This window comes from Antechinus flavipes, chromosome 3, assembly GCF_016432865.1.
Source record: "Antechinus flavipes isolate AdamAnt ecotype Samford, QLD, Australia chromosome 3, AdamAnt_v2, whole genome shotgun sequence".
NCBI lineage: Eukaryota > Metazoa > Chordata > Mammalia > Dasyuromorphia > Dasyuridae > Antechinus > Antechinus flavipes.
The window spans coordinates 416,022,187-416,048,330 of NC_067400.1; the positions used below are offsets into that span (position 1 = coordinate 416,022,187).

Below are 26,144 nucleotides of genomic sequence, written 5' to 3' on the forward strand. Positions count from 1 at the left end.
TCCAGTGCTATGTGGCTTCTTGATGCAGTCTTACCCCACTTCCAAAGTTTCCTACATCTAAAAATAGCCCATAAATATGTGGATGTTGAGAATACCATCTTATTTATTTACAGCCAGTGTTAAGAGGAGGGAGATAATGGAATAGGGCTACATCAGGTGAGATTTACCTTGGGAAGACTATAAATAGCCTGACTGCAACCTCAACAGGCAACAGAAGATAGATGAACTGGTAAGATAACCAGACATCTTGAGTTTTCTTGGACAGTATTAGGATGTGCCCCATGAAAAATCCAGAGCATGTGGGTCTTTTCCCTATAGAAACCAAGAAAAGGCTCCAAATTTAGTTACAAGAAGTATAGACATATATACACTCCTATGCATACAAGAAGTATATATGTGCATATGTATATATGGTTATAAGAAGTACTTAATTATCTTATGAATTAACCTATCTAGCACAAACCTTTTAAGGCTATTTTGGGGATTTTTTTTTTTTTACTGAAGATAAATTATGAGAGGACAAATTAACTAATCATAATACTCCAGAGATTTGTCATTGTCATGGGACCTAAGAGCTCTGCTTATAATAAAAAAATACTCTTCTATAACTGATTTGCAGTTGAGGAATATTTGAAGTAAGAAGGGCAATCTTTTCTCATCACAGAAGGCCAAAACTCCTCTGTAAGAACACTTGAAGTCAGGGGGGTTCCTTCCCACTTCTCCATCTCCCCCCTGTTTAGGAGACCAGGGCACTTTTGCAGGACTATTTCCATAGTCCTCTCTTTGGCTCACGTATCAGTGATGTCTTTTTGGGGGCTGTAATGAAAAATCAGACCAAAAGGGAAAAAATGAAAAAGGAAAAAAACAAGTAAGCAAACAACAATAACAACAAAAAAGGTGAAAATACCACATTAGGTCCTAGATGCAGATGGCTCCATCACAAGTCTATTGGAATTGGCCTGAATCATTTCATTGTGGAAAAGAGTCAAGTTTATCACTATTGATCATTATATGATCTTGTTATTGCTGTGAACGATAACTTGTTTTTACTCTTGTTTCTACCCTTGTTTCTACTCACTTCACTTGGTGCTAGTCTTTTTTTTTTTTTTTTAGTCAGCTAGGCTCAGAGTCAGTCTTGACTCTTTTCCTGTCATCTTCCATATATAGTCATTTGCAGTTTTGTCTCCAAAATGTCTTTAATTCCAAAAGATAGAAAATATCCCCCATAACCAGAGGAAAAACTATAGAGTCTGAATGCAGATTGAAGCAAACTATTTTCACTTTTTAAAAATTTTGTTTTTGTTTTTTCTTTTTTTGTGGTTTTCCTCCTTTGTTCTGATTCTTCTCATAACATGACTAATATGTAATATGTTTAAGATGATTGTATAAGTATAGCCTTTATTTGATTGCTTGCTCTCTTGAGGTGGGGGGAGGGAATAGAGGAAGCAAAAAAAAAATTGGATCTCAAACAATATCTTTACATGTAATTGGAAAAAAATATTATTAAGTGCCAAAAAAGAAAAAAGAAAAGCCTTAGCTTAAACTTGGCAAACACAAAAATAGATAATAAACAAGTAAAAACTACACTTGGACATACTTTAAAAGAATAAAAAATAAAATCCCCAAATATCTGTGTTATTCATTTCCTCCTTTTATTGTTGCATCGTCTCTGACCCCTGCTCTGTGAAAAATTTTCACATATTATTGCCAACACATTTTCCTAATGAGCCAGTTTAATCATGCCTCTTTACTATATGAAGTCTGAATTGACTCCCTATTGCCTATCAATAAATAGTTTAGCAGTCAAACCCTTTCCTCCCTGAGTTACGTCTATTTTCCCTTTCCAGTCTCCTCTTGCAGTATTTCCTTCTTTCTCTATCCCAGACAAACAGAAACCTGCTTTCCTACTATACTGCTTTTTTAACTTCCATGCAGAATGCTTTGCATATATATATAGTAGATACTTTATAAATGTTAGTTGAATTGTTAGTGACTGAATTGAATAGTGGACAAAGCAAATATCTGAAATCATAAGAATGGTAAGTGAAAAAAATGAAAAAAAGGATAAAAACAGAAAGAATGCCATTAGTGTGCCACAAATGAGCATTTCATGCATAGTGACATTAATTTTTACTCTTTGGACAAAATATTGTAGTTTCATATTTATCTTTTTCACATGCAGGACATATTGTATGTAAATGAAATTTTTCTCAAATATAACTAATATATTTATTATGCTTTTTATGATCTTAAAAAAATGAAAACTTTTTCTTTTTTTTAATAGGTAGAAAACAGACCCAAATATTATGGAAGAGAGTAAGTACATATTGTTATATAATATTTTATTGGTGCTATCAATTTAGGGTTAAAAAAAAGTAATACAAATGAAAAAGTAGCCTAAAGGGATTAGTAGGTCTTTCCCCCCAATCCAATAAATCCAATAAAAACTATAGGGTGCCTGGCACTCTGCTAAGCACTAGGAATACAATTAATAAAAATAGTTTCTACCCTCAGTGAGCTTATAATTTAAAGGAAGAGACAACACTCTAAAGGAGACAGAAAAAAAACATTAGGTAAGGGATAACAGGACATGGAGGGTGGTTCTTGCTGATGGCCTTCTTGTTCTGTGGAGTTGAAACCAGGAAGGGCAGCAGATACAAAGAGGAGTTTAACATTAAAAAAAAAAGTTAAGTCCTTTTTCATTAGAATCTATCTGCTTTCTTTATTGCTGCTTGGTTTGACTTTGTTCTCCAGATTTCATAGTATGATCTCTATCTTTTCATTGGAACATACTTCTTATTACTCTATTGATGATTACTTATCTGCTTTCTTATTACTCTATTGAGTAATCTAAAATATATGTAACATGCAGTTAAATATGTTAAAATGCAAAACTAATGTGTTGTTCTACCAGTAGAACATATTTTATCTTATTGCTTTTAGAGATGACTGGTTTTTGTATCAAGTTTTGGACCAGTAGCCAAATTATCAATTTGGTTTAGGTTGAGAAATGAATGTAGTTAAATAACTCAGAAGTATAAAGGGTCAGAGAAGTCAGTTATTCATCTCAGTTCCTCTGATCTCTACAGTTTGCATCGCATTATTCTGCTGTCACACTTAATCTGAGGAAGGTGAACCCAATTCCCTGAGTTGAACATCAGAAAGTAGTTTAATTTCACCTTTCTGAAATTGAGTGGTCATGTGAATAAAAGATATTCTGAAGGTGCAATGAAGAAAACTTTGTAGTCAATTGAATGTTGCAGAGGCAGGGAAGGATGTGGACATTTAGGGAGTAGAAAGTTAAGGATGATTCCAAGATTGTGAATCCAGGTGACAAAAATAGCAGTGTTGGTGGCCCTCAATGGAAACAGGGAGGTTTGGAAGATGGGTGAGTTTAAGGGGAAAGAAAATGAGTTGCATTTTGGTCAGGTTGAATTTGAGATATCAGTGAGATGGCTGTTCAAAGAGGGCCCAAAAGACCATTGTGAATGAAAGATTGGAATTTAAGAAAAAAGTCATTGAGAGTATAGAAAGAAAAGTAAATTCATGAGAGAGTTGGATGACATTCACACTTAGTAAACAGGAAATGAATTATGATCCAGTAAATATCACTGAAAAGAAAAGTTGAACAGGTAGGATCAGAACCAAGAAAAAATAGTATAATAGAAATCAAGGGAAGAGAGAAGAATCCAGCAAGGGAGAGGTCCATAGCATAGCATTCAGTTATATTGATTTCAGGAAGGATGATAATTCCAAAAAGTCCTGTTAGAATAGCAATTGAGATCATTGATAATTTCATAGCAGACCATTTTTGTTGTAGATCAGAAGCCAGATTGTAAAGAGTTGAGAAATTAGTAGAAAGTGGGGAAGAAGAGACTAAGTGTTGGTGACTCTTTCTGGGAGTTTGACTGTAAAAAGAAGAAATTCAGGTTATCTTTAAAAGTTAGTAAGATCAAGCAAACATTTGACAATTAGTCAGTAAGCATTAAGCATTTACCATGTGCCTGGGCTTTGCTAAGTGTGGGGAATGCAAAGAAAGATAAAAGAATGGTCCTTGTATTCAAAGAATTCATATTATTATTTTTCAATAGTTTAAAGGAAGTCTTAGAACTGAATCTTTTTCTTTTTCATTTTTTTCTTTCTTATGATATTATGTATGTACTTATTGTGTGTATACAAAGAGTGTGTTCTTTATGTTTCTTTATTTCCTTTTTCTATGTTGAGCAAAGTTGGGTTCCAGGAAAAAGAATGAAGGCAAATGTTACAGCATTTGGCTAGGATATCAACCAAATGATGCAGATTATTGAATAATCATGTCCATTAAAGGCAACTGTCAGGGTTCTGGCAAGCGGCCAGGCTAGCCCCTGCTTTGGAATTGGATCATAGCCATTAGTGTGAAGGAAGGAAGTTGTGCATGTTTCTGTATCTCTACGAGGTGTTAGTAGACTGTACGGAATATAGAGAGTGAAATATAAGTGTCTTAGACAGAGAATGAGTGTATCTTCCCTTAAATGGATTTACACTTTAATTCAGTGATTATGAAATGAAATGGAGGACCACCCTGGTGCTCTTCTGACCACACATAATTCATCTGACCAGGATTCAAAGAGAGAATAAAATGAGTATGGTCAACACCATAGTTCCCTATTGATAGCAGAGAAGTATTTTTGGAAGTTAACAATTTAAGGGTAGGTGGCCTTTTTGTGTTTGTTTCTGTTTTGTTTTTAAAATAACAGAAGGTGGAGGGTCACACAATTTCCAAATTTCTTTATGGCTGCTCAGTTTGACTTTATTCTCCAGGTTTCATGGCATGATCTCCAGGGAGGCAGCAGACCAGCTCCTGAGTGTGGCCGAGGGGAGTTATCTCATTCGTGAGAGCCAGCGCCAGCTAGGAACCTATACTTTGGCATTAAGGTTGGTCATGGACCTGTTATTATAAGTTTTTTCATTTGTAACCATATTGAGGATTTTACATTGTAAAAGCATCCAGCATATAAATGAATAGGCTCTTGTTTTCCTGATTCTCTAATCACCATTTTAATAGCTTCTGGAACCTTAAAATTTTCTTATGAATAGTACTAAACTTAGTGGTTCAAAGTCAAAAATTTCTAAAATAAATTTTGATTGCAGATGTTTGCTTCCTTTTTATCTTCTTGTCTCTCCCATGATTGTTCACATCAATTTTTTTGAATAAGATGAGCATTTACCAAAAAAAGTTTTTATAACATGGTGAGACTAATGCCAATCCAGGACTACAGGTGCCTTTTGATTTGGGCAACATTTTTGGGAGCTGTTACCTAACAATTACTTACTATGCTTTGACCGACTCTCTCAGACTGAAGAGGTCAGACACAGAATAATTATTCCCATTGACCCTCATATCTTCAATCAGAAAAAATAGTTAATATGATCACTCTGTGCCTTGGATACATTTTGCCGAGGAAGAATTGAAAATAGCAATATCCCATGAACCAAGGATCAGAGAAATAACACAGGCTCTATTAGAATCCTTCCTTCTCCACCTCACTAAATTCCTACTCCATTAGTTAGCTCCAATATCCCTTGTTTGTTTGAGTCAAACCCCATAAAATAAAATACTATTCTAAAGCATGTATTGGGTTCAAGTATACATTGTTGATTTGGTGCTGTATGCCCTACTCTGTTAAATCCAAATTAAGGGAATTCCAGAGTTCACATAAATTTTTATTTTGTGCTTTAACATAATATAAAGGGACAATTTAGTTATTACTTATAGAACAATATTACTTATAGTTCTAATTTTAATTCAGTTGTGATAGAAGTGTACTACATTGGAAGTCAACAAATTTCACTGACTGATTGTGTGATCTTGGGCAGGATTTTTTAGTTCTTGTCATTTATGTCCCCGGTACTTAGTACAGTACCTAGCATATAGTAAGTGCTTAAAAATGGTTGTTTATTGATCTATGGGAAATAGAACCAGATAAAGACCCTTTCTAGTTCATATATTTTTGGAACTAAATGGCCAACACATTAATACATAAAGGGTCTGTGATTTCATCATTCTAGTATTCTAGTGTCTCAGGGCTGCATGGAGGTGACCTTGTCAGCAGACCCCATTTCTGACAGCTCTGACCAAACCTAAAAGAACTAATGGCTTATTTCATGCATGGTGTAGATTGTTGGGGGATCAGCTTCACTTAGGACAAAGAAACTCATTCACCAAGTGGGAATGCAGTAATCAATTTTTGGGGACCCACTTTGCCAAATCATTCATGGTGGCACAGTACAGTTTCTAAGTGAACTTTCTGAAAAGCCACTTGTGTAAGGGCTTACCTTGATCAAGGGTGAATGGGCAAAGGAAAGGAGTTTCTCACCAGGTTATATCACATGTTGCCAAGAATCTTATTGGTCTATTACTCCAGAGTCAGAAGAGGAATATCTCCTTGTGTTTGCACATTTCCACAACAGGCCTGAGAGTGAATGGTTCATTTATTACTTTCCCACTCTACCCTCTTCACTTCTCTAGTGTTTTCTTTATCTCCTCCTTCTCAGGGTCCATCCTGTGTTTTATGCATTTAAGGACTTGTTCTCAGCCATCTTTCTAATCTTCACTAAGAAATCTCCTGATTATGATTTAAGGTGTGATACCTAATGATTTCAGGATTATTGTATTTTAATGAGAAAATCTTCAAGATTGAGAAACATTCCAAACCAAAGTAATGGAAGATAACAGCTAAGACTAGTGGAGATATTTTGTGTGGCGTGGGAATCTTCCCTTTTCAAATGAGACTTATTCTTAAGTACAGTTTTGTCCCAAAGATTTCACTAGGTTACCCAATCCAATTTTCCTTAGATTCAAGGATGTGGTTATGAGAGCAGTAAAGTCATCTATGTAGTGTCCCACTCCCTGCACTTGATTTTACCTTCTTAGATCATCCAGACCTAACCTTATGGCTCTATCTATTCACTTTGGCCTAGTTAATCATAGTGTAGGTTGGAGAAAGGGTGGAGGAATGCCTAAAAATGTTTTTAATTTATAGGATTGAGGTAACACACAAAAACTCCTTTGTTATGCAAAACCACTGTAAAAATCCATTAAAGGAAAAGAACTAGAATGAGGCAGGAGGGGAGATAGGGAAAATGTCTTATAACTAATTCCATTCTTAAATTCCATAAAGCATTTTCCTTACCTTAAGGTTTTCATAAAAGTGAGATAGTCTGTTGAAGGGCATGAAGTAAAAGTTTTAATAATGTGTTTCCTATTATTCTTATCTGATGCCTTCCAAACTTTTGAATAGATAAGCTTCTTCACAATTATTTTGCTTCTGCTTTTGTTTTGCTTTTATTTATTACATATTCCATTTTTGTTAAACAATCTATCTAGTTTATAGCAACCAAGGATATTGAATGTCATCATTCAATGCATAACTAAAGACTGAAAATAGGTAGCAATAAGAAGATATATACTGTTCTTTAAGGAAACCATGATATTCATCTATCAGGAAAGCAGGAAGTCTGTAGATAATCCTTTATCTCTGTGATAGAGTAAAAAGTTTGTTATACTTAGAATCAAGAAACCTGAGTTCAAATCCTGACACTGCTGTGTAACTATGAGCTATGCTATTTTTATTTGTCTGGGATGTCACGTTTTTTTTTAATTGATAACATAAAGAGGTTATATTAAGTGAATTAGAGGTGATCCATGGCTAAAGTGCTTAATGGGGTATCAGGAAGAACTGAGTTCAAACTCTGTCTTAGATAATTACTACTTATATGACCCTGGGTAAGTTGCTTAAATGTCTGCCTCAGTTTCCTCAATTGTAAAATGGAGATCATAATAGTACCTACCTTCCAGGGTTGTTGTAAAGATAAAATGAGATAATATATGCTTTGCAAAACTTAAAGTGCTATGCTAGCTATTATCATTGCATAAATGTTAACTATTGCCTCTTAGGTCCTGTCCAGATGTGATTATTAAGTAAAACTAAGATTCTTCATTTTTGATGAAGAGAAACTTGAAATTAATTTCTTGCCATCTTCATTTTTATAAGTGTCAGATTAATTAGGACAATGGCATGATAGTTATAAACTCTTCATGGTTCTATTTATTCTTTGGGCCAGTTCCAATGGGTGTTGCTTAATAAATGTAATGGAGTTGATAAATGTGTTGAATTGAAATATTTGGGCTGTCCTATGGAGAGATAGGCAGATTTAAGAAATAGAGTTCTAGAACATGGTATATTTCTTTCCAAAACTCAGGAACTCTAAATGCTCCAAGTATCTCCTTACTGTGGAGAGGACTTATCTATCCTAAGACATAAAGGCTAGAACAATGAGGCATAAGATTTAGAAAGTCCTACAAAACTGGAAAGATTTGGGGCATGGGCCTGAAAGTGGACTATGCATCTGTCATCTAAGAATCAGTTAAAGTAAGTATGGAGAGAGGTTCATCACAACAAGGTAGGCTGCCAGGAGATGACTTTTTTGCCAATCACAAAGACCATCTGACAAGAAGTGGAGGAGTCTGTAGTATATAAGATTGAAGGAATCTTCACAAAGATATTAAAATTTAAAATCCCCTGAAATATTAGTCATTTGCCTCTAATCTAATTTTTAATATGCTAGCTACTTTTTAAAAACTAAAAAGAAAGGGGCAGCTAAGTTGCACAGTGGATGAGTATTAGAAAATCTGAGTTCAAACTGACTTCAGACACTTGCAAGTTGTGTGACTCTAGGCAAGTCCCTTAACCTCAATTGCATAAAAAACAAACAAATAAACACAAAAATAAAATATGCAACATTAAACATTTTATATGACTTAAATCTGAAAATAGACTTCTCATTATTGAGTAAAATGAGGCAGTGAGTTTTACCTCTCTCAGAAGTTGAATTCAGTAAGAGAGAGGAATCCTGGCAAGCTCTATTTCAATGTTCCAATTCTTATCAGAAAAAAATTTCACTTATGAAGCAAATGCTAAATTCCTAGGTGATTATCATCCAGGTAAATAGGTGGAATAGTGGCTAAAATACAAGACTCAGAGCCAAGATGACTTGAAGTCCAATCCTATTTGCTGGGTGATTCTAGATAAGTCACAATCTCAGTCAGCCTCTGTTTCCTCATCTGTAAAAAAAAAAAAAAGGCAGGGAAATAATAATAGTCTCACAGGATTATTGTAAGAATCAAACAAATTAGCATATATAAAATACTTTGTAAATTATATAAATCCCAGCTATTATTACTAGGATTTTGCTGGCTTTGAATTCACAAGCAAGTCTGCTTTATAATCACAATTCATTCAAAATAATTTTTCATTGTTAATTTTCATTTATATATGAGAAATTAATATAGTCCTGAATGCAAAGTCTCTACTCACGAGAATTTAGATACTTGTAAGCAACATATTTAATCTCACCTCCACTCTGCTCCAATGAGAGAAGCAAATGGGTTAATCTTAACTGTATGTGAAGACTTGATTTAGTCCTACCTATCATAAAGGTAGAATTCATTCAGGATAATCTTCCACGAAAGCCCTATTACAGTGCTCCATCATGATCTAGACATGATTGTGGATTTTTGAAGGCATCAGGTTCAAGTGCATCAAACCAGAAAGGATTTGAGTATAATTTCTGTTGATGGAATGATTGTTTATCATCTTGGTAGCAGCTTTAGTTAAGTTAGGAGAGATTCATTATCAGCTTGGTCTCAGAGTGATGAATTTGTAGAAATAACAACCTTTTAGGAATATCTGCTAAGTTTCAAAGGGATTGTAATTTATGTCAGTAAAGAAAGTACCCACATTGCCAAAATCACAATCCTTAAAGTATATATTCGACATATAGCAGGTCTACCTTTGAAATTGTTCAAGGGTTTTGTTGTAGGAAATACCAGACATGCTTCATAAGATTTTGTTTCAACTAAGTAAGTGCATCAAGTGCTACAGAGACATTTTTATCATTCTGTCTTTGGTCTCTGACTGCCTCTATTCCTGTCCTGTTTGTTAAAAATTATATTGTTTTTTTTATTTGTTTGTTTGTTTTGTTTTGTTTTGTTTTTTCTTTGGATGGGGGAAGGCAAGATGACAAGGGGTGGTAAATTGTTCTAATAAAAAAGATTACTCAGATTAATTATATAAAAGAAACAGGATCACTGATTTAAAGCTGGAAGGGACATAAAATCCAATGGATTGGATGTCATTAAATCCAATGCCCCCATTTTGCAGATGAGAAAACTGAGGCTTAAAGGTATTATATAATTTACTCAAAGTCATGAAGTCAGTATCACAGGCAGGATCTGAAACCTGCTTTCTCCGATTCCATGCCAAGCATTTTCTCTTTACTCCTTGGTAAGTGTGTGCATGACTTCTTTCTTCAAATATTATTAAAGTATTTTAATTTGTCCTTTGCTCTTTCAGCATCTTACTTTGAACTATTTCTCTATGAGGATATCATTTCCCCCAGGGCAGACATTATTTAATTTCTCCTAGTATCCCTACTATTACACTGTATTCTGCACATTGTAGATGCTTAGTAAATGTTTATTGAAATAATTTTGAGGAAAAATGCAGTGTAACATTGGTAATGATGATAAAAGTTACTTTAAAGTGCACCTTTTAATATAAAAGGAACAGAAATTACTGGTGAAGAAAGAAAAAATAAGACAGCTATAGGAGAAAAATAATTATTATATTCATATATACCAGATATTGTGGTTCTAAAAGTTACAAAGGGTAATTGATGATGTTCCTTTTATTAAGCCAGAGATTTTTTAAAATAATGTCCTTGGGTAAAACAATGATTTCACAGGACAGATAATGAAGCATACATCCTGCCTCTTGGCAGAGGAATCATGGACTATACAAGTAAAATGCTACATTTATTTTCCTATATGACTAATGTATTGATTTGTTTAGCTTGTACCTATTTGTTACCTTGGGAGGGCTTTTGTAGGGGTGGGGATGTTAGTGAGAAATAATAAAGATAAAAAAAGAATAGCATCGCGGCAGCTAGGTGATACAGTGGATGGAACACCAACCCTGAAGTCAGGAGGACCTGAGTTCAAATTTGACATCAGACACTTAACATAATCCTAGTTGTGTGACCCTGGGCAAGTCACTTAACCCCAGTTGCCTCAGGAAAAAACAAGAATAGCATCGATATCAATTACTATCTTGTTAAAATTAGTATACACTTTTTAAAAGAAAGAAGGATCATTGTGACTGAAAATTTGTGTACTTATGAATATATACTTACACACATATTTTATAAACATACATGTATATAATTTATACATATGCAGTACAAATAAATATGCTTATGTTTCCAATGACAAGTGTTTTTAGATGATTTAAATAATTACATAAAATAACATGTATCAACCCATGTTGTAATTCTCTACATTTTTTTTAACAGACTTGGGCAAAGCCTTGCTTGAGTTGTATATTTAGTTATAGGCTATGTAAATAAAGAATTTGGAATGGATTCAAAGGAAAGATTTGCTTAAGGTCAAGGACCAGCACATTATAAAACTTGTTTTGTATCTGGTGTTTTTCTCCCTTTCATGATAATTGATCATAAGCTTAATTTTACAAACTTTTTCTCCTATCCTTTAAAAAAGATTTTGATATTTTCAAAGATTAAATGTCAAATAACTTTCCAAAAGAACTCCATGGCTACAGCTTATGACTTGGTCTGGCCTACATACCCAAAAAGAGCCTTTAATTCATAGACATCACCAGTATTTGTGGATCACTTCATCAAGTGGTTTCTTCATCAAAATATAGAATTAAAGAATTTATCCATCATTTTGGCAAAATCTCAAAATCCTTTCTCTTGAATCCCTTGTATAATTCGTTTTGCCAAATTATTCAAATAATGGCATAGTCTTTTTTTTTTCCTCATTTGGTTGTGGAAATCTGAATATATGAGTTATTTTTTATTTAAAATTATCATTGATCTGAGATCAACTTTATAGGCATCATTTCTCTCCCTGCTGAAATATAGCTATTAATTGAAGGAGAATAGAACTCAGATTTTGCCAGTTCCTGAGACATTTCCGCTGAATCTGACTCATTTTAGTTTCTTGAAACTGGGGAAGAACAAAGTGACATCTGTGCTTTAGACTTGATAATACCCAAATCCTGTCTACAGATATTCCAGGCAGGTTTGGCACATTGCAGAGAATGTCGTACACCCACAGAGCCTGGAACTTATCCTGATAATTTCATGGTGAACTAGACTGTTATAACTTGCATTAATTGCACTACCACATAGATTAAAGATGAATTCATAAGATTTTTTTATGGTAATGGAGAGGCCAAATTACAAAGAGAATTTAGACTATATGTTCTTTCTTTTAAATAAATCGGTTAGATTTTTTTTACACTTGATAAATTCTAACCAATGACTTTAGGGTTGAAAAAGGCCTAAGTGGTCAACAATACCAATTTCTTTATTTAAAAAATATGAAAACTTAGGAGAAGAAATGTAAATATGACTTCTCTGAGATCACATGGATAGTAATTGACAGAGCCATGATTCAAAGCTAAGGTGTTTTTTCCAAACCCTTTCCACAGTTTTGCAGTGTTAGAATACCTTTAGCATTAGTGTAAATCTAAACAATTACCTGAAAAAAAGTGGAGGAAAGATAAAACAATTATTTCCTTCTTTCTCTTATCTTTCTCTTCTTTATTTCACACGCCAAAAGATATACAAGCCTTCTAAAGATTGTTCAGAAAAGCCTAGCAAAGGTAACTTTACTTTCTCCCCAAATTATAATTAGATTTGTCTCTAAATTAGAATAGGAAATGGTTACATTCATTGTCTACCATATGCCAGATATTATGTTTTGCCTTGGACATCCAAAGACAAAAATGAAATAAATATTCCTGCCTGCAAGAAGCTTACATGTTTTTGGGCAATTTTGCTCTATTCTATGCAAATTGAATAGTTCTTCATTTTTTTAGTCTTTTATTTCTCAGTACAGTTTTCATTTAATACTAATTTTGTCTGTTCAAAATTCCATTCCTTCTGTTCACTAATGTGCACATATTGGGAGAAATTCAAAGCAGAAGGTAGAGACCAAAAAAAGATATCCCAGTGACTCTTTTTAAAGGAGAAGTGGATGGGACAAAATGTTTCATCCTCACTATGATTTATCTTAAGGTTTATAGTGTAGGCCGAGGACAGAGGCAAGTGGTCCCCAGAAATACTGACCTACTAACAATCAGTAAGTTTAGGATATAGCATAGTTTTTTAATAATTAAAAACTTTGTGCTATCCTATTGGTGAATCATCATCTCTGAAATTTAATGCCCTTTTCAAGGACGCTGGAATTAAGTTGAGCTTATTTTAACATACCATATAAGTCTTATTAGTGTTTCATAATAAGTAAAGTTCCTTAGTGTCTGAACATACTTTCAGAGTGTATCACTATCCACATACATGATGGTAAATGCTTATCTAATTGTTAATATAGCTTCTTTTTGTCCAAATGTTGTGCTGCCATCAGATGTCTTACTGATGGATATACTGAGTTTTCAAATATAATTAGTAAAATGTAATCTAAAAGAAAGAATTATCTAATGATAGTATAATTACTAATAGTTATATAAAGACATGCAATTTTAAGGATCTATTTCTTTAGTGTGGCTATCTACTTTATTCACTGAGTGGTGAGTGATCTTAAGACAGCTAATGTGCCCCCAAAATTCATTAACTTCACAATGAAATTTTCTGAACTCAGATTATTTTATTTTCTAAGAACCAGGCTAAGACTGGCCTAGGATTCAGTCTTTCCAGCTTGGTATTTGTCTCTCTGGTACTGCTTTTAAGAAGTGAGAGTTTCTTCTGTGGTCATGATGAAAGCTCAGAACAGGACTTCTAGGGATGATATGGTTAATATTTGACAAAGATCAGCACGTTGTATGGTAAATATTCTCACCAACATTTTATTTAGCTGAGAGATATTATTTTTATTAAGGAATGTTTGCATACTGAAACAATGTTAAGTATGACAGTACTAGATCACAGTCAAACATGAGACAGTCATGGAAATTTATAACAATAATAGGAGTTAGCATTTCTATAGTGCCTACTATGAGCCAATCACTGTTCTAATTTTAGCATGCTTTACAAATATCTCACTTCTGTTCTCACAATTCTGGGAGTTAAGGGCTATTATTTTTATACTTAAGATATTAAATCAAATAGAGGTTAAAAATATTGCCCAATTTCATATCTTCTTGACTTCAAACCCAACATTCTGTCTATTGAGTCATCTACCTGCCAAATTTAGCTGCAAGTATAAATAAAACAGAATAAATAATGAGGTTGAGCATCTAGAAAGTGATATTTTGTGATAATAGGAAAAAAAATGTGAGTCTGGAATCAGGGAGACTTGAGTTCAAATCTGTTCATGGGCAAATAATGTCACTCTATTTGCCTCAGTTTCCTCTTTTGTAAAATGAGCTGGAGAAGGAAATAGCAAATCTCATATGCCAGTATCTTTGCCAACCCCCCCACAACTCCCTCAAACTCCTAAATGGAATCACAAAGAGTCAGACTTGACTGAAAATGACTGCACAACAGATTATTGTGAAGAATGCTATTCTGTAGAGTGAATTTATGGCTCAATTTACTACATCTTTAGATTCTGGAACTTTATTAACTGAAATTTTGCTGAGTAAGATCTAAGTTTGGCAGGCTTGATGAGGAGAAGGACAAATGCTACAGATCTCTTCATATTTTCTAGAACCTGATATGGAGCTATGCACACATAGCAAATCCTTACCTTCCCAACCCCCCAATCTTCCTCCCAGCCCCAGTTGCTGAATTGAATTGAACCCTTTAAGTCTCCGGAGCAACTTTGATGCACAGGTTCATAGCCTTAGAGTAATTTTTGAATTTTCCCTCTGTTTTCTTAATGGGAGGGAGAGAGACTGAAAAGATAGAGAGAATTTGGAAATCAAATATTTTTTAATTAATGCTGAAAATTAACTAATTAAAAAATTTGCCATGGCTCCCTCTTTCCTATAAAACACAATACGATTTACTTATTGTCATTAAATCATTTTCAGTCATAGCTAGCTCTTTGCCATTTCCTTCTCTAGCTCTTTTTACAGATGAGAGAACTGAGGTAACAGGATTAAGTGACTTGTTCAGGGCCACACAGCTAGAAGTGTCTGAGGCTAGATTGGAAGGAAAATGGGTCTTCCTGACTTCAGGCCCAGTGCTCTATCCTAAGCATATCTCAGCTGCCACGCTCTACCTGAAGCTGTTCTTGTTTCCCTCCTTCCTATTCTTATGAGCAAACTCTCCTTCATGAAATTATCTTCTATAACTTAGTTTTTGCTTTTTATTTACTTACTTGGGTACCCTGCCTTTAATGTTTTCTCTCATTTTACATCAGAAAACCTAAGGTCTCCTATCACATCACTTGTAGTTTACAATTTCATGTTTTGCATTTAAGGATTCATTTTCAAAGCATTCCCCTTCTACGAGAGGGGAACACACAGAATCCTAAACCAAGCTGTGTTTCAGAATTGTGGCGGAGAGTGAAGGGCTGTGATGAGGGACTTGTACCTTCCTTTCTCTTCCCCTTCCCAACATATTTTATATTAAATAAATGCTTTCAGATCTAGTCACCCTTCCCCTTCCTTTCCTATAAGCATCTTGAGGACAGAGACTTCTATTTAAACTTTGATTCTAGCAAATAATAGGTTTGTAATAAATATTTATTAAATTTATTGAATTAAAGTTTTTGGACTTGTTACTGATATGTCAAAGTTCTATATAGGAAAAGGATAAGAGATATAATCTATTTAGATCTTGTTAAAAATAGACAACCACCAGCAATTCTTAATTTTTCAGGGGCATTTGGTTGATGACTTTTAAGGTCAGGTCCTGACAGAGTTCCTAGTTCAAGAAAAGGTTTCCAATTTCATATGCAGTCATCTTTTTTTATTATATTATGTTGTGGAAATGCTTATTTTATAACATTATTTAAAAATAAAATAAATCTTTAAAAAATTAAAAATAAGTAAATAAACAAACAAGATTTGAGGGTTAAAAAAATTCCTGGATGGGATTATAAGAGAAACTTCACATTTCAATGGTGAATTCTGTTTTGTTTTAAGTAAAACATGGTTGAAAGCTTTTTCTTTTTGCATTTTAGAGGAAGAATCAAAAGGAAATGGGGCAAAATTGTGCTAGTGGTGGGCGGAGAAATGTAATGGTACTCTGTGTTCTTTCTAGCTGATAACTGCTGCAGAAGGTTTCGTTGGTGTGGGTTACCATGGTTTCATTTCATTCTCTATAAGCTGTCTTTTTTCTCTATCTGAAATAGATGGAAAATAAGTTTCTGCTGCATTATTTTTTCAAAATGTTCTGTTTCCTATAGTTGTGATCATGAGTCACCTGTTTTGTCTATTTACCTCCATATAAGAGTAAGTGAAGCTCTAAAGGATGTTTTTTTTTTTTAAGAGAACTTAACATTTTAATTGAAACAGATTGTGATTCAACCTTCAATTCATTAAGCAGATATTAAGCATCTGTCACATGCCTGGTGCTGAGGCTGCAAAGACAAATGAAGAAGCACTTTCTCTGTCCTTAAGGAGCGTATAGTCTTTGTGCTTGGGTGAGGGAGAAGGGAAAGTATATTCACAGATAAGTCAATACAAAATAGATAGGAAGTATAAAATAACTGGGAGAGAGGAGGAGGAAGGAAGGAAAATCACTGACATTTTTGGAATCAAGAAAGGCTTCACGTAGGAGGTGGTGCTTGAGCTGAAGCTTGAAGGGAATGAAGAATGATAGGATAAAGAAGGCAGCTTAAGCAAAAACAGAGAAGTGGTGGGGTAGATTCTCCCCTAGGAGGAATACCATGTGTGTTATCTTTGCTGGGATATAGAGTACATTAGGAATAATTGATTTGTCCAGAAATACAAATTTGAACCAGGTTGTGAAGGGATTTTAAAAGTCAAAAAGAGGAAGCTGTGTTTTTAGCTTGTAGTGTGTGTGTATGTGTATGTGTATATAGATACATATAGGTATATCTTCTTTCTGTCTCACTGATGGCCTAGTGGAATGGTGGATCTTTCATGAGGAGTCTTGGCTTTAGGCTTGCAAAAACCAGATTTGCACTGAAGGCCTGGGAAGGAGTCTGACCCAAAAGAGAGCGTAATTAAAATTTTTTCCTCCACTCTCTTTCTCATTTTGTTTCCCACAGAATTCTGGAGAAAAAAAATCAATTAAAGAAAATTCAGGTGTAGCTCACATCTAGCATCTTCCCTAAAAATCATCTAGAAAAAGTATCTAATCTATAAAGTAGATTTTGGCCATAGAACAAACATTGAACATTCCATTGAAAAAACTCTTGAAACACAAAAAGCCTCATAAATATTTATTAACAAATGTTATTTGTCCTTTGTTCTCATGATGTGAAGGGGGTGATGCCATGATATGCAAGTGAATTGGATTTAGGTGAGGGAGGGCTGTGTGTATACATATACACACAAATATATGTACATACATATGTGTATGTGTGTGTATGTGGTGTGTGTGTGTGTGTCAGGGAGGGGAAGAACTTTAGGTTCTAGCCAAAACAGAAATAATTGCTTTTTACATTCACTCTGAGCCAATCAGGGCCCAAACAGTGACCTATTGTTGGTCAATCAATGAAAGCCAGAGGGATTTAGGTTGAAAGCATGGTCCTAGCCTTAAAACTCCAAGATCTTGTAAGGTTTCAATGATCAAAATTTACAATCCTTTGGGAAGAGCACCTGCAGGTAAAGGTATGATAAGCCATGAGGACAACAGCAGGGAAAGGGAAAGAAGAAAGTAACAAAAGAAAAGGGAAGGGGGGGAAGGAAAGAGAAAGGAAAGAAAGAAAAGGGGAAAGAAGGAAAAGAAAAAGGAGGAAAGGGAAGGGAAGAAAAGAGAAAGATGTTTAATTTAACTAGTCAGTTCCAGTTAGGTCCCAGCTGGGCAGCTTCTAGTCCTACTCACAGAGGCTGTTGTTTGTTTTTTGTTCTCAAAGAGAATACTTAGTATTCTATATTATACTTATTATATTAACAAGTATTTAAAACAAGAAACAATAATTTATCTCTCCTATTCTCCTGAAATATAAAGACAATTTTGTAGGGCTGCTGAACAAATATTTTCATCCCAGGCATGCACCATTTGACAAACTTACAAGGCTTAGATCTGCTGATCAGACACAGCAAGATGTAGGCTTTCTTATTCCATCCAGTTGCAGCATTTTCCTACAAGTGATTATCTTCTCAGAAGTAGTCACCACAAAAAAGTACTTCATGTTTAGTAACACACACTTACTCCAGAGCCAAGGGTCTCTTAAACTCATAGCCACAAAGACTGAAAATGTCCATGTCTTAGAATTAATTTTTTAGTCACTTGTGCTCAAGGAAAGAAATATAAAACAGTAGAGACAACGAGGGACTTGAAGTCTATTTTCAGGCTCACCTGAGAAAGTATAGGATGATTGGCTTATACTTAAGGTACTTGAGCTGTGGGTCACTTTGGATGCTGGTAGAAGGGGAACGAAATCCCTTCTCCATCCTTGCTGAAGCCCAAAAGAAAGCTAACAAAGTCTGAAGTGATACATTCAGAAGAAAAGAGGATTTTTTTTTGGTCTCTAATTGTAGCTTAATCAGAAAAACAGCTTTTTCCTGGATTAGATGTCTATTATCATAGATAAAATCCACCAATATAGAACATTAAGGGTCCAGTGAGAAATCATTTGTCAGTCGTGTCCTGTGGAGCATGTGTCCTACTTGAAAGGACCAGAGAATATACCCAACTCGACTCCAGGCCATCATCTGCTATATCTCTATATCCATGTCTCTAGGTCACTATCTAAATATCTATCTTCTTTCCCTGTGATACACACTGCATGTGTGACCCTGGACAAAGTATTCACTCTTTTAGTTTATTTAATCTAGGTAACTCTCTAAGATTGTAAGTTGATAAGCAAGTTGCTGATCTGAATGGTAGGGGGAGTTTCCTTAATTGGGCATTCCTTATACCAATGGAATCAGGAATCTATAAAGAGATTTTGATAAATATCTATTGATTAATAAATGGGGCAGTTAGGTGGCCTTCAAATCCAGTCTCGAACACTTAATAGCTGGTATGATCCTGGGCAAGTCACTTAATTCTTCATCTCGAAAATGATCTGGAAAAGGAAATGGCAAACCTCTCTAGTATCTTTCCCAAGAAGACCCCAAAGGGGCTTACAAAGAGTCATTCATGAGTAATCATCTAAACAACAACTACAAAAGATTGAGATATAGACACTATATATGTGCATATGCATATATGTTTATTTCTGTATAAATATGTGTATGTTGTATGTAGAGAGATAATATGTAATCATCCTTTCACAAATCAATCCACAACCTTTTAACTTTACATTTAAAAGGTAGAAAGGAGAAGACCCAGAAGGAAATAAGTGGCTAGCTAGCTCAATTGGTATATAATGCCTGAAATCATTTGATGCTGAAAAGCTGTTAGTCACCTTGCCATTTTCTCTAGTTTCTCTCTAAAAACCCAGTTCCCTTTTTGAAGAATATCAATAGACAGATGTCTACAATTGATCTTTACTAGATGGCTGTAGAAGACTGAACAGAAGGTGTATATTTCAGCAAGTTCCACATAGACACACAAATTCTTGGGTAGCAATAGCCAGGCAACAGGAATATTTTTAGGGATTCTGTAATTAAAAGATCCTTTGGGTGTTGTTTGGTTAGTGTTGTCCACAGGAAATTATTGATAAGAGCAGCTGATGAATTGTTTGAACTTACCTCAAACTAGTCATTTTTCTTTCCAGCCATCAACTCAGTTGTATCTTTAATGAGATAACCTATGTAAAGCTGCAAAATAGAAAAATACCAAAAGCTTTGGGGACAGTATAAAAAAAGTAAAAATTTCTTCCTTCAGAAAAGAAGGAGAATATTGGTACAAAGAAGACCAATTTTAAAAAATAAAAATAAAAAAATAAAAATCAAAGGGAATGGTTGGTCTTTATGTACTCAAGCTGTTCTTGGAAATCATGGTGGCTCTATGCCTCAGCATGGGGGTGGAGGTGGGGGTGGAAGAACTGATGGAATGGGTTAGCTAAATGTTCATGTCCCTTTATTTCCCAGCAGAGATATTCAAATAGACAGCTGCACCAGAGGGGAATGCCCAACATGGGCAACCATAACTTGGGATTTCAGATACCAAGGAAATACTAGTGGCTACGAAAGAAAAAAATAAAGACCATCACTCATTTCTATAGGATCAATTCTCATATCAGAAGCTAAGGACTTAGCATTATTACCAAGGATATTATTGAATACTCATTAAAACAAATTGATATATATTTCTCAGAAAAAAGTTAATATGTCTGCCCACGACTTTCATGGATGAATAGGGGAGAACTATGCCTATGAAAGCAGAATTGTGCTTTCCAGCATAGAAAAGACTGATTAATACTACCCAGTTTGTGAGTGACTTAACAAGATATCATCGCATATTTTTTCTCTTTTCCTTTTTGTTCTTCCTACTTTTTTGGGAATTTCTCCTTATCTATTGCCGGGCTCCAACTCCTCAAAAAACAAACACTGTATCGGGGTGTGATGGAAAGAACACTAGCTTTGTTATATCAGGTTCCTTATCTACTACTGACTTGCTATATGTAAACTTGGGCAAATAACTTAACTGCTCTGGGCTTGGTTTCCACTCATTTGCAAAATGATCAATTGGGTTAAGTGATAGAGACTGGGCTTGTGATTCCACATATGAGGAAATGCTCTTTCTTAATTGAAGTCTCAAACTTATAGTCTTAGAGTTGCCTAAAGCCCCATTTTTTAAAACTTTAATTCATGACCTTATATAGGGATTATAATTGAGTGTGTGGATCATGAAATTATTATTTATTATCAATAAATATTTGATTTGTATACCTATGTTATATATCTATTTTCCTGGGGTCATGTAAAAATTTCTCAAGCAAAAAAGGGGTCAGGAGTGGAAAAAGTTTAAGAAGCCCCAGATTAGAACATTCTGTAACTTGACCAAAAAGACATAACCAATGGTATTATATAAAGAAACCCAGTTTTTTCTAATTCTAAGACCAGCTCTCTATCCACTAGGCCATGTTCCCTCTATCAAATAGTCCCATCTTTAATCTATGATCCTACAATTCTCTCTGTTTTAGGCAAAACATTTTTAGAATCTTATTGATTTTTTTAAATCTGAATTTAATTTCCTAAACAAAAACCATCAGAAACACTCCGAGATTATGGCTCTATTTTAGGATCATTAAACTATATCTTATATTTTTATAGTTTTTTTAAAGTACATAAGTTTCTGCAGTGCTTCTGGTTATTAATGTGAAAATTCTATATGAAATTGATGACCTCATTGAATCAGGCCTAGTTTCTTCATATCATTACATTTTTTTATCATGATAATTGAATTAAGATATAACATCAGAATGTAATTTTTCCCCCTTGGTGATAGTAAATAATTAGCAATTCTCTCATTATCATGAACAAATAGGCATTTATGCCACAAGCCATCCTTTCCTAATAAAGGGCCAGAAACTTTTTTCTTTTGGAACATTTTATGGTCAAACAATTTGATAGATAAAGCAGCTATAGCAGAAGATGATTATTCTGTTGATTCCATCATGCTCAGACTTTTTCATCTTTTGAATACTTGCGGGCATTCATTAGAGAAAGAGAGAGAGAGAGAGAGAGAGAGAGAGAGAGAGAGAGAGAGAGAGAGAGAGAAAGAGAAAGAGAGACAGAGAGAAAGAGAAGGTTGGAGTTGGAGGAGAGAGCAACATTTATTTTTTTTTAATTTTTATTTAATAATTACTTTATATTGACACTCGTTTCTGTTCCGATTTTTTTTTCCCTCCCTCTCTCCACCCCCTCCCCTAGATGGCAAGCAGTCCTTTATATGTTGGATATGTTGCAGTATATCCTAGATACAATATATGTTTGCAGAACCGAACAGTTGAGAGAGCAACATTTATAAAATCTTCAGAGCAACATAATGAATATTGTCATCATGTGATGACTGCTAATTAGAAAAACAGTATCATATAATCACAAATTGTGATTGCATATCTTACATTGAGTATTAATGAAAAGCAGAAAATATTGCTAATATACAAAACACTACAGATGTGAATTTGAAGCAAAACACCAACATGTGGGTCCATTTTTCAATTATATGTTAATATTAAGGCAGAGGTTATCTGGATACTCATTTATCTGAAAATAAGTAGAATGAATGCACAAGAGTATGTCAATATACATGTGTCATACTCAGAAAGTATATAACACTGATGGTGAACATTTGTTTCCTTTACAAATAGAAGAATGTTGAGTTGAATATGCTGAATTATTTGCTTTAAAATGTGAATATCTCAGTTCTCATGTCAAATAATTATATTGGTTATTGACATAAGCATTTACATTATTGAAATATATAAATACTTATAACACTTATGAACATAATTATTAGCTCTCCTACTTCCTTTCACCATCATTTTTAACTCAACTCAACAAATATAAAATGTCTGCTGTGTTCAGAACTCTGTGCTATGCACTAAAGGAGATATGAGATTCAGAGAAGATGCCATTCTTTCTTTCTTAATAGCAACAGAAATGTTTATATACTGTTTCTCAGATCATGAAAGACTTTATGTATATAATATAATCTAACGGAGCCTGTAATCAAGTTGAATATGACACACAACCAGATGATTTTACATATGATTGCTGAAATCTTTACCTCCGACTCCCATGGTAAGAAAAAAAAGTTTAGCAAGGACATGTGAAGAAGCTTGAGATTTCAACAGATCTATTCCAAATACAAGTATCTTAAAGTGAGAAATAATGATATGGTAAAACCTTAAAGACTCTGAAAGTTGAAAGGGATTTCAGAGACTCTAATATAAGTTTTTGGCCAAAAATCACCCCTTCAATGTTTATTATAAGAGAAGGGAAGGGGATAAACGTTTACATGGTGTCTACTATGTTCTGGGCACATAGAAATTATTCTAAGCATTTTATAAATATCATCACAAATGATTTTCACAATAGCATTAACAGGGATTGTTTGTGTATGTGGGTAAAATATACATATGTTCTTAGGTGAATCACTGTTCTCATCGGTGTGGGCAGCTGCCACCAGAACAGATTGCAATCTCCACTCTACCCCCAAACACCTTCTCTTTTGCAGAGGATCCTCCCATTATACTGGAAGCCCTACTCTTTTGTTATTTCTCTTTAAATGTATTGGGTATAGGAGGTTGTCCATCTATCACCCCTCATCCTTAATGAATGATTGAAAGTTCCTTTTTAAGTAATACATATCTGTAGTGATGTCTTCAGTTATTTCTTTCTGTACACAAGTTGCCACAAATTGCTTTGGGCTCAACTGAGTTTATATAAATAAATAGCAGTTTCTTTCATGGCAGAACTAATAAGAACTAGTCTTTATATAGTTTCAAGGTTTGCAAAATACTTTACAAATATTATCTATGAGCTGTTCAAAGGTTGCTGCAGAAAGCAAAGAGTAATGGCAGTCTCCAGGAGCAGAAATATACCATTTCGTAGGCATTTCCAGGCCAGGGTCCATATGCCATCCATGCTTCTCTCAGGAGAATTCTCCCCAGCCTCTTTTATAAAAGGCTTGTCCTGGTTTTCTCCAGGGGGCATTGATACTTTGTCCCAGTACGGCCAGTATTCTTGAATAATCTGCCCTTTTCTCCTAGCTTTTCTGAGCTCCTGACATTCAGGATACTCCTTATTGATTTCTTTTTCCTAGCTCCAATAAGTCTTTCCTTCTGTTGTTTGAATTTTATTTTTCTGATTAGACTACCCTGTCACTTATGAGTCCAGTAGAGCAGTTTCCTTACCTGCATCTTTTGGCTCCTTCCCCAGACTGAAATGCCTACCCTATGGTTCTTGTCATCTTGCTGAGTGAGTATTCCTCTTTGCTCCTGTTCCCATCTGCTGCTGTTAGAGACAGTGGTGCTGGCTTTTTGGCTTTGCCTTGAGTCTTATTTGTGGCTGCAGATTGTTGCCTGCTTACAGAATTTCCAAAAACTTGGCCAAAAGTTAAAATAAATGTTTGCATCCAAAGAGAACTTTTAGCTCGATTTGCTAGTCAGATGATGTTACTTTAAGGGAAGGTTGTTGTTCAGTTGTTTCAGACCCTTCATGACCACATTTGGGGTTTTCTTGGCAAAGATACTGGAATGGTTGCCATTTCCTTACAAATGAGGAAACTGAGGAAAACAGGGTTAAGTGAATTGCTCAGTGTCACACAGCTAGTAAATGACTGAGTTGGAATTTGAATTCACGTCTTTCTGCCTCCAGTTCTGTTCATTGCACTATCTGGCTGCCTCCTTAAGGGAAGGTACTTAATATTTAAAATTATATATATGTACCCTTTAAAAACATAGTCACCAGACCCAATTGATCACACGATCATTCATTCATTCATTCATTTTCTGCCAGACTTTAACGGTTGTTGTGTATGTATTTGTGTCCTGCTCTATCCTCTGGCAGTCTCACCCCCAGAATTTTGTGATAAATAGATCATCATCCATAGCCAGTATTTTGTTTGCATTCTTATACAATTGCTTTGAGCTACATGCTCTGCACATAAAAGGAATCACAGGAAACCATTTGTTATTCTGTATACCATTTTTTATTTAAGAGTTACTGAAGGGGACCAACATTGATTCCTTTGCTCCATTGGCCAATTCCTGCTTTATAAATGCTGTCTAAAGTTCAGACACAGTACAGCTTTCAGCTCTTGTTAACCCTTGTCCCCTCGCATGGCAGGCATTTATCATAATTCCTAAAGAGAACATTATGAGGTTATATATATTTTAGATCCATTGTTAGTTTAAATTATTTCCTCTAAAGAAAGTACTGCATATTTTTCTATTAGCTCATAATCATCCTTTAACTTCATAGTGATGTTATTTGTCACTTGTATTTACCCAAGGGTTTGCAAAATATTTTAGGTAATGATCTCTTAAATTATCAGAGAACTAAAGCATATGTAGGAACAAGCAAACCTGTTTATACCCACAACTAGAATCTTCCATATATCTTTTTATTCGCTTATTATGTGCCCATTATGTGTAAATTCAACAAATATTTATTGAGAACTTAGTATGTGCAAAGTGCTACATAAAGTAGTGTGTGACATCAAAAATAGAAGAAAATAAAACAAACGTGAAAACAAACAGCTCTGGCCTTCATGGAGTTTATAGCTCTGTTTTGTTTTTCCTCACTGATCTTTAAAAATCAACAGTAGTCGTATTCATTGTGATATCAAAACTCTTCTATCCATTTCAAGGAGTCTTGATTCACCATAGCATGATTATGTATGCAGTGTGGATGTGGAAAGTACCATTTGAAAGAAGCATACTCTGTTATAGGTTTTTAAATATATGTCCTGATTCATGAACTATTACTTTAATACATTTCAGATGGAATAATTTAAAATTAAAATTTAATAGTTTAAAATGAAAAATCCCTTTTAATAGTTTAAAATTTAAAATCTCTTTTAATAGTTTAAAATTAAAAATCACTTGCTTCCCAATTCATAGATTATCTGACATTAAGATTTTCAGAATTACTTCTGATTAGATACAGTTCTTCTTAGAAAAGATTAATTTTAAAATTGTATAATACTAAACTTTGAAAAAACATTCTAAATTTTCTAGTTTAGTCCCCAGTCCATGTTAGGAATGTCCTCCTCATCATTCTTGAGCAAAGAGTCATCCAGACTGCTTTAATAATGTCAGCAATAGGAAATTTTATACTTGGAGCATGCAACAATCAGTTTTAGTCTTCAGTATGTCTACAGATTTGTGTTTCATTGATGGGTAGACTATAATTTGCCTCTTTATCCTAATTCATCCATATCCTCTACATAAAGACTCCATCCAGCCTATCTGCAGAAATTTCCTCTAAGTCTTCTAACATTAAATCAGTGCCAGGGAAGCTTTTTGGCTGTCCATCAATTATCCTTTGTTTTCCCTACTTATCAGAACCTTTGTTGTTGTTGTCCTGGTGTTTGACATGTCCTACTCTACATGACTTCATGGACTTTGTTCAGAGGGA

General features: G+C 34.4%; 1 protein-coding gene across 1 annotated transcript in view; it reads left to right on the forward strand.

Annotated features, from left to right (window-relative positions):
* The window catches only part of CHN1 (chimerin 1), a 265,138-nt gene that overhangs the window by 89,188 nt on the left and 149,806 nt on the right, over nucleotides 1-26,144 (forward strand). The window contains exons 5-6 of the mRNA XM_051986172.1: nucleotides 2,285-2,316; nucleotides 4,801-4,914. Coding sequence (XP_051842132.1) covers nucleotides 2,285-2,316; nucleotides 4,801-4,914 — 146 coding nt within the window. The remainder of the gene's footprint in view (nucleotides 1-2,284; nucleotides 2,317-4,800; nucleotides 4,915-26,144) is intronic.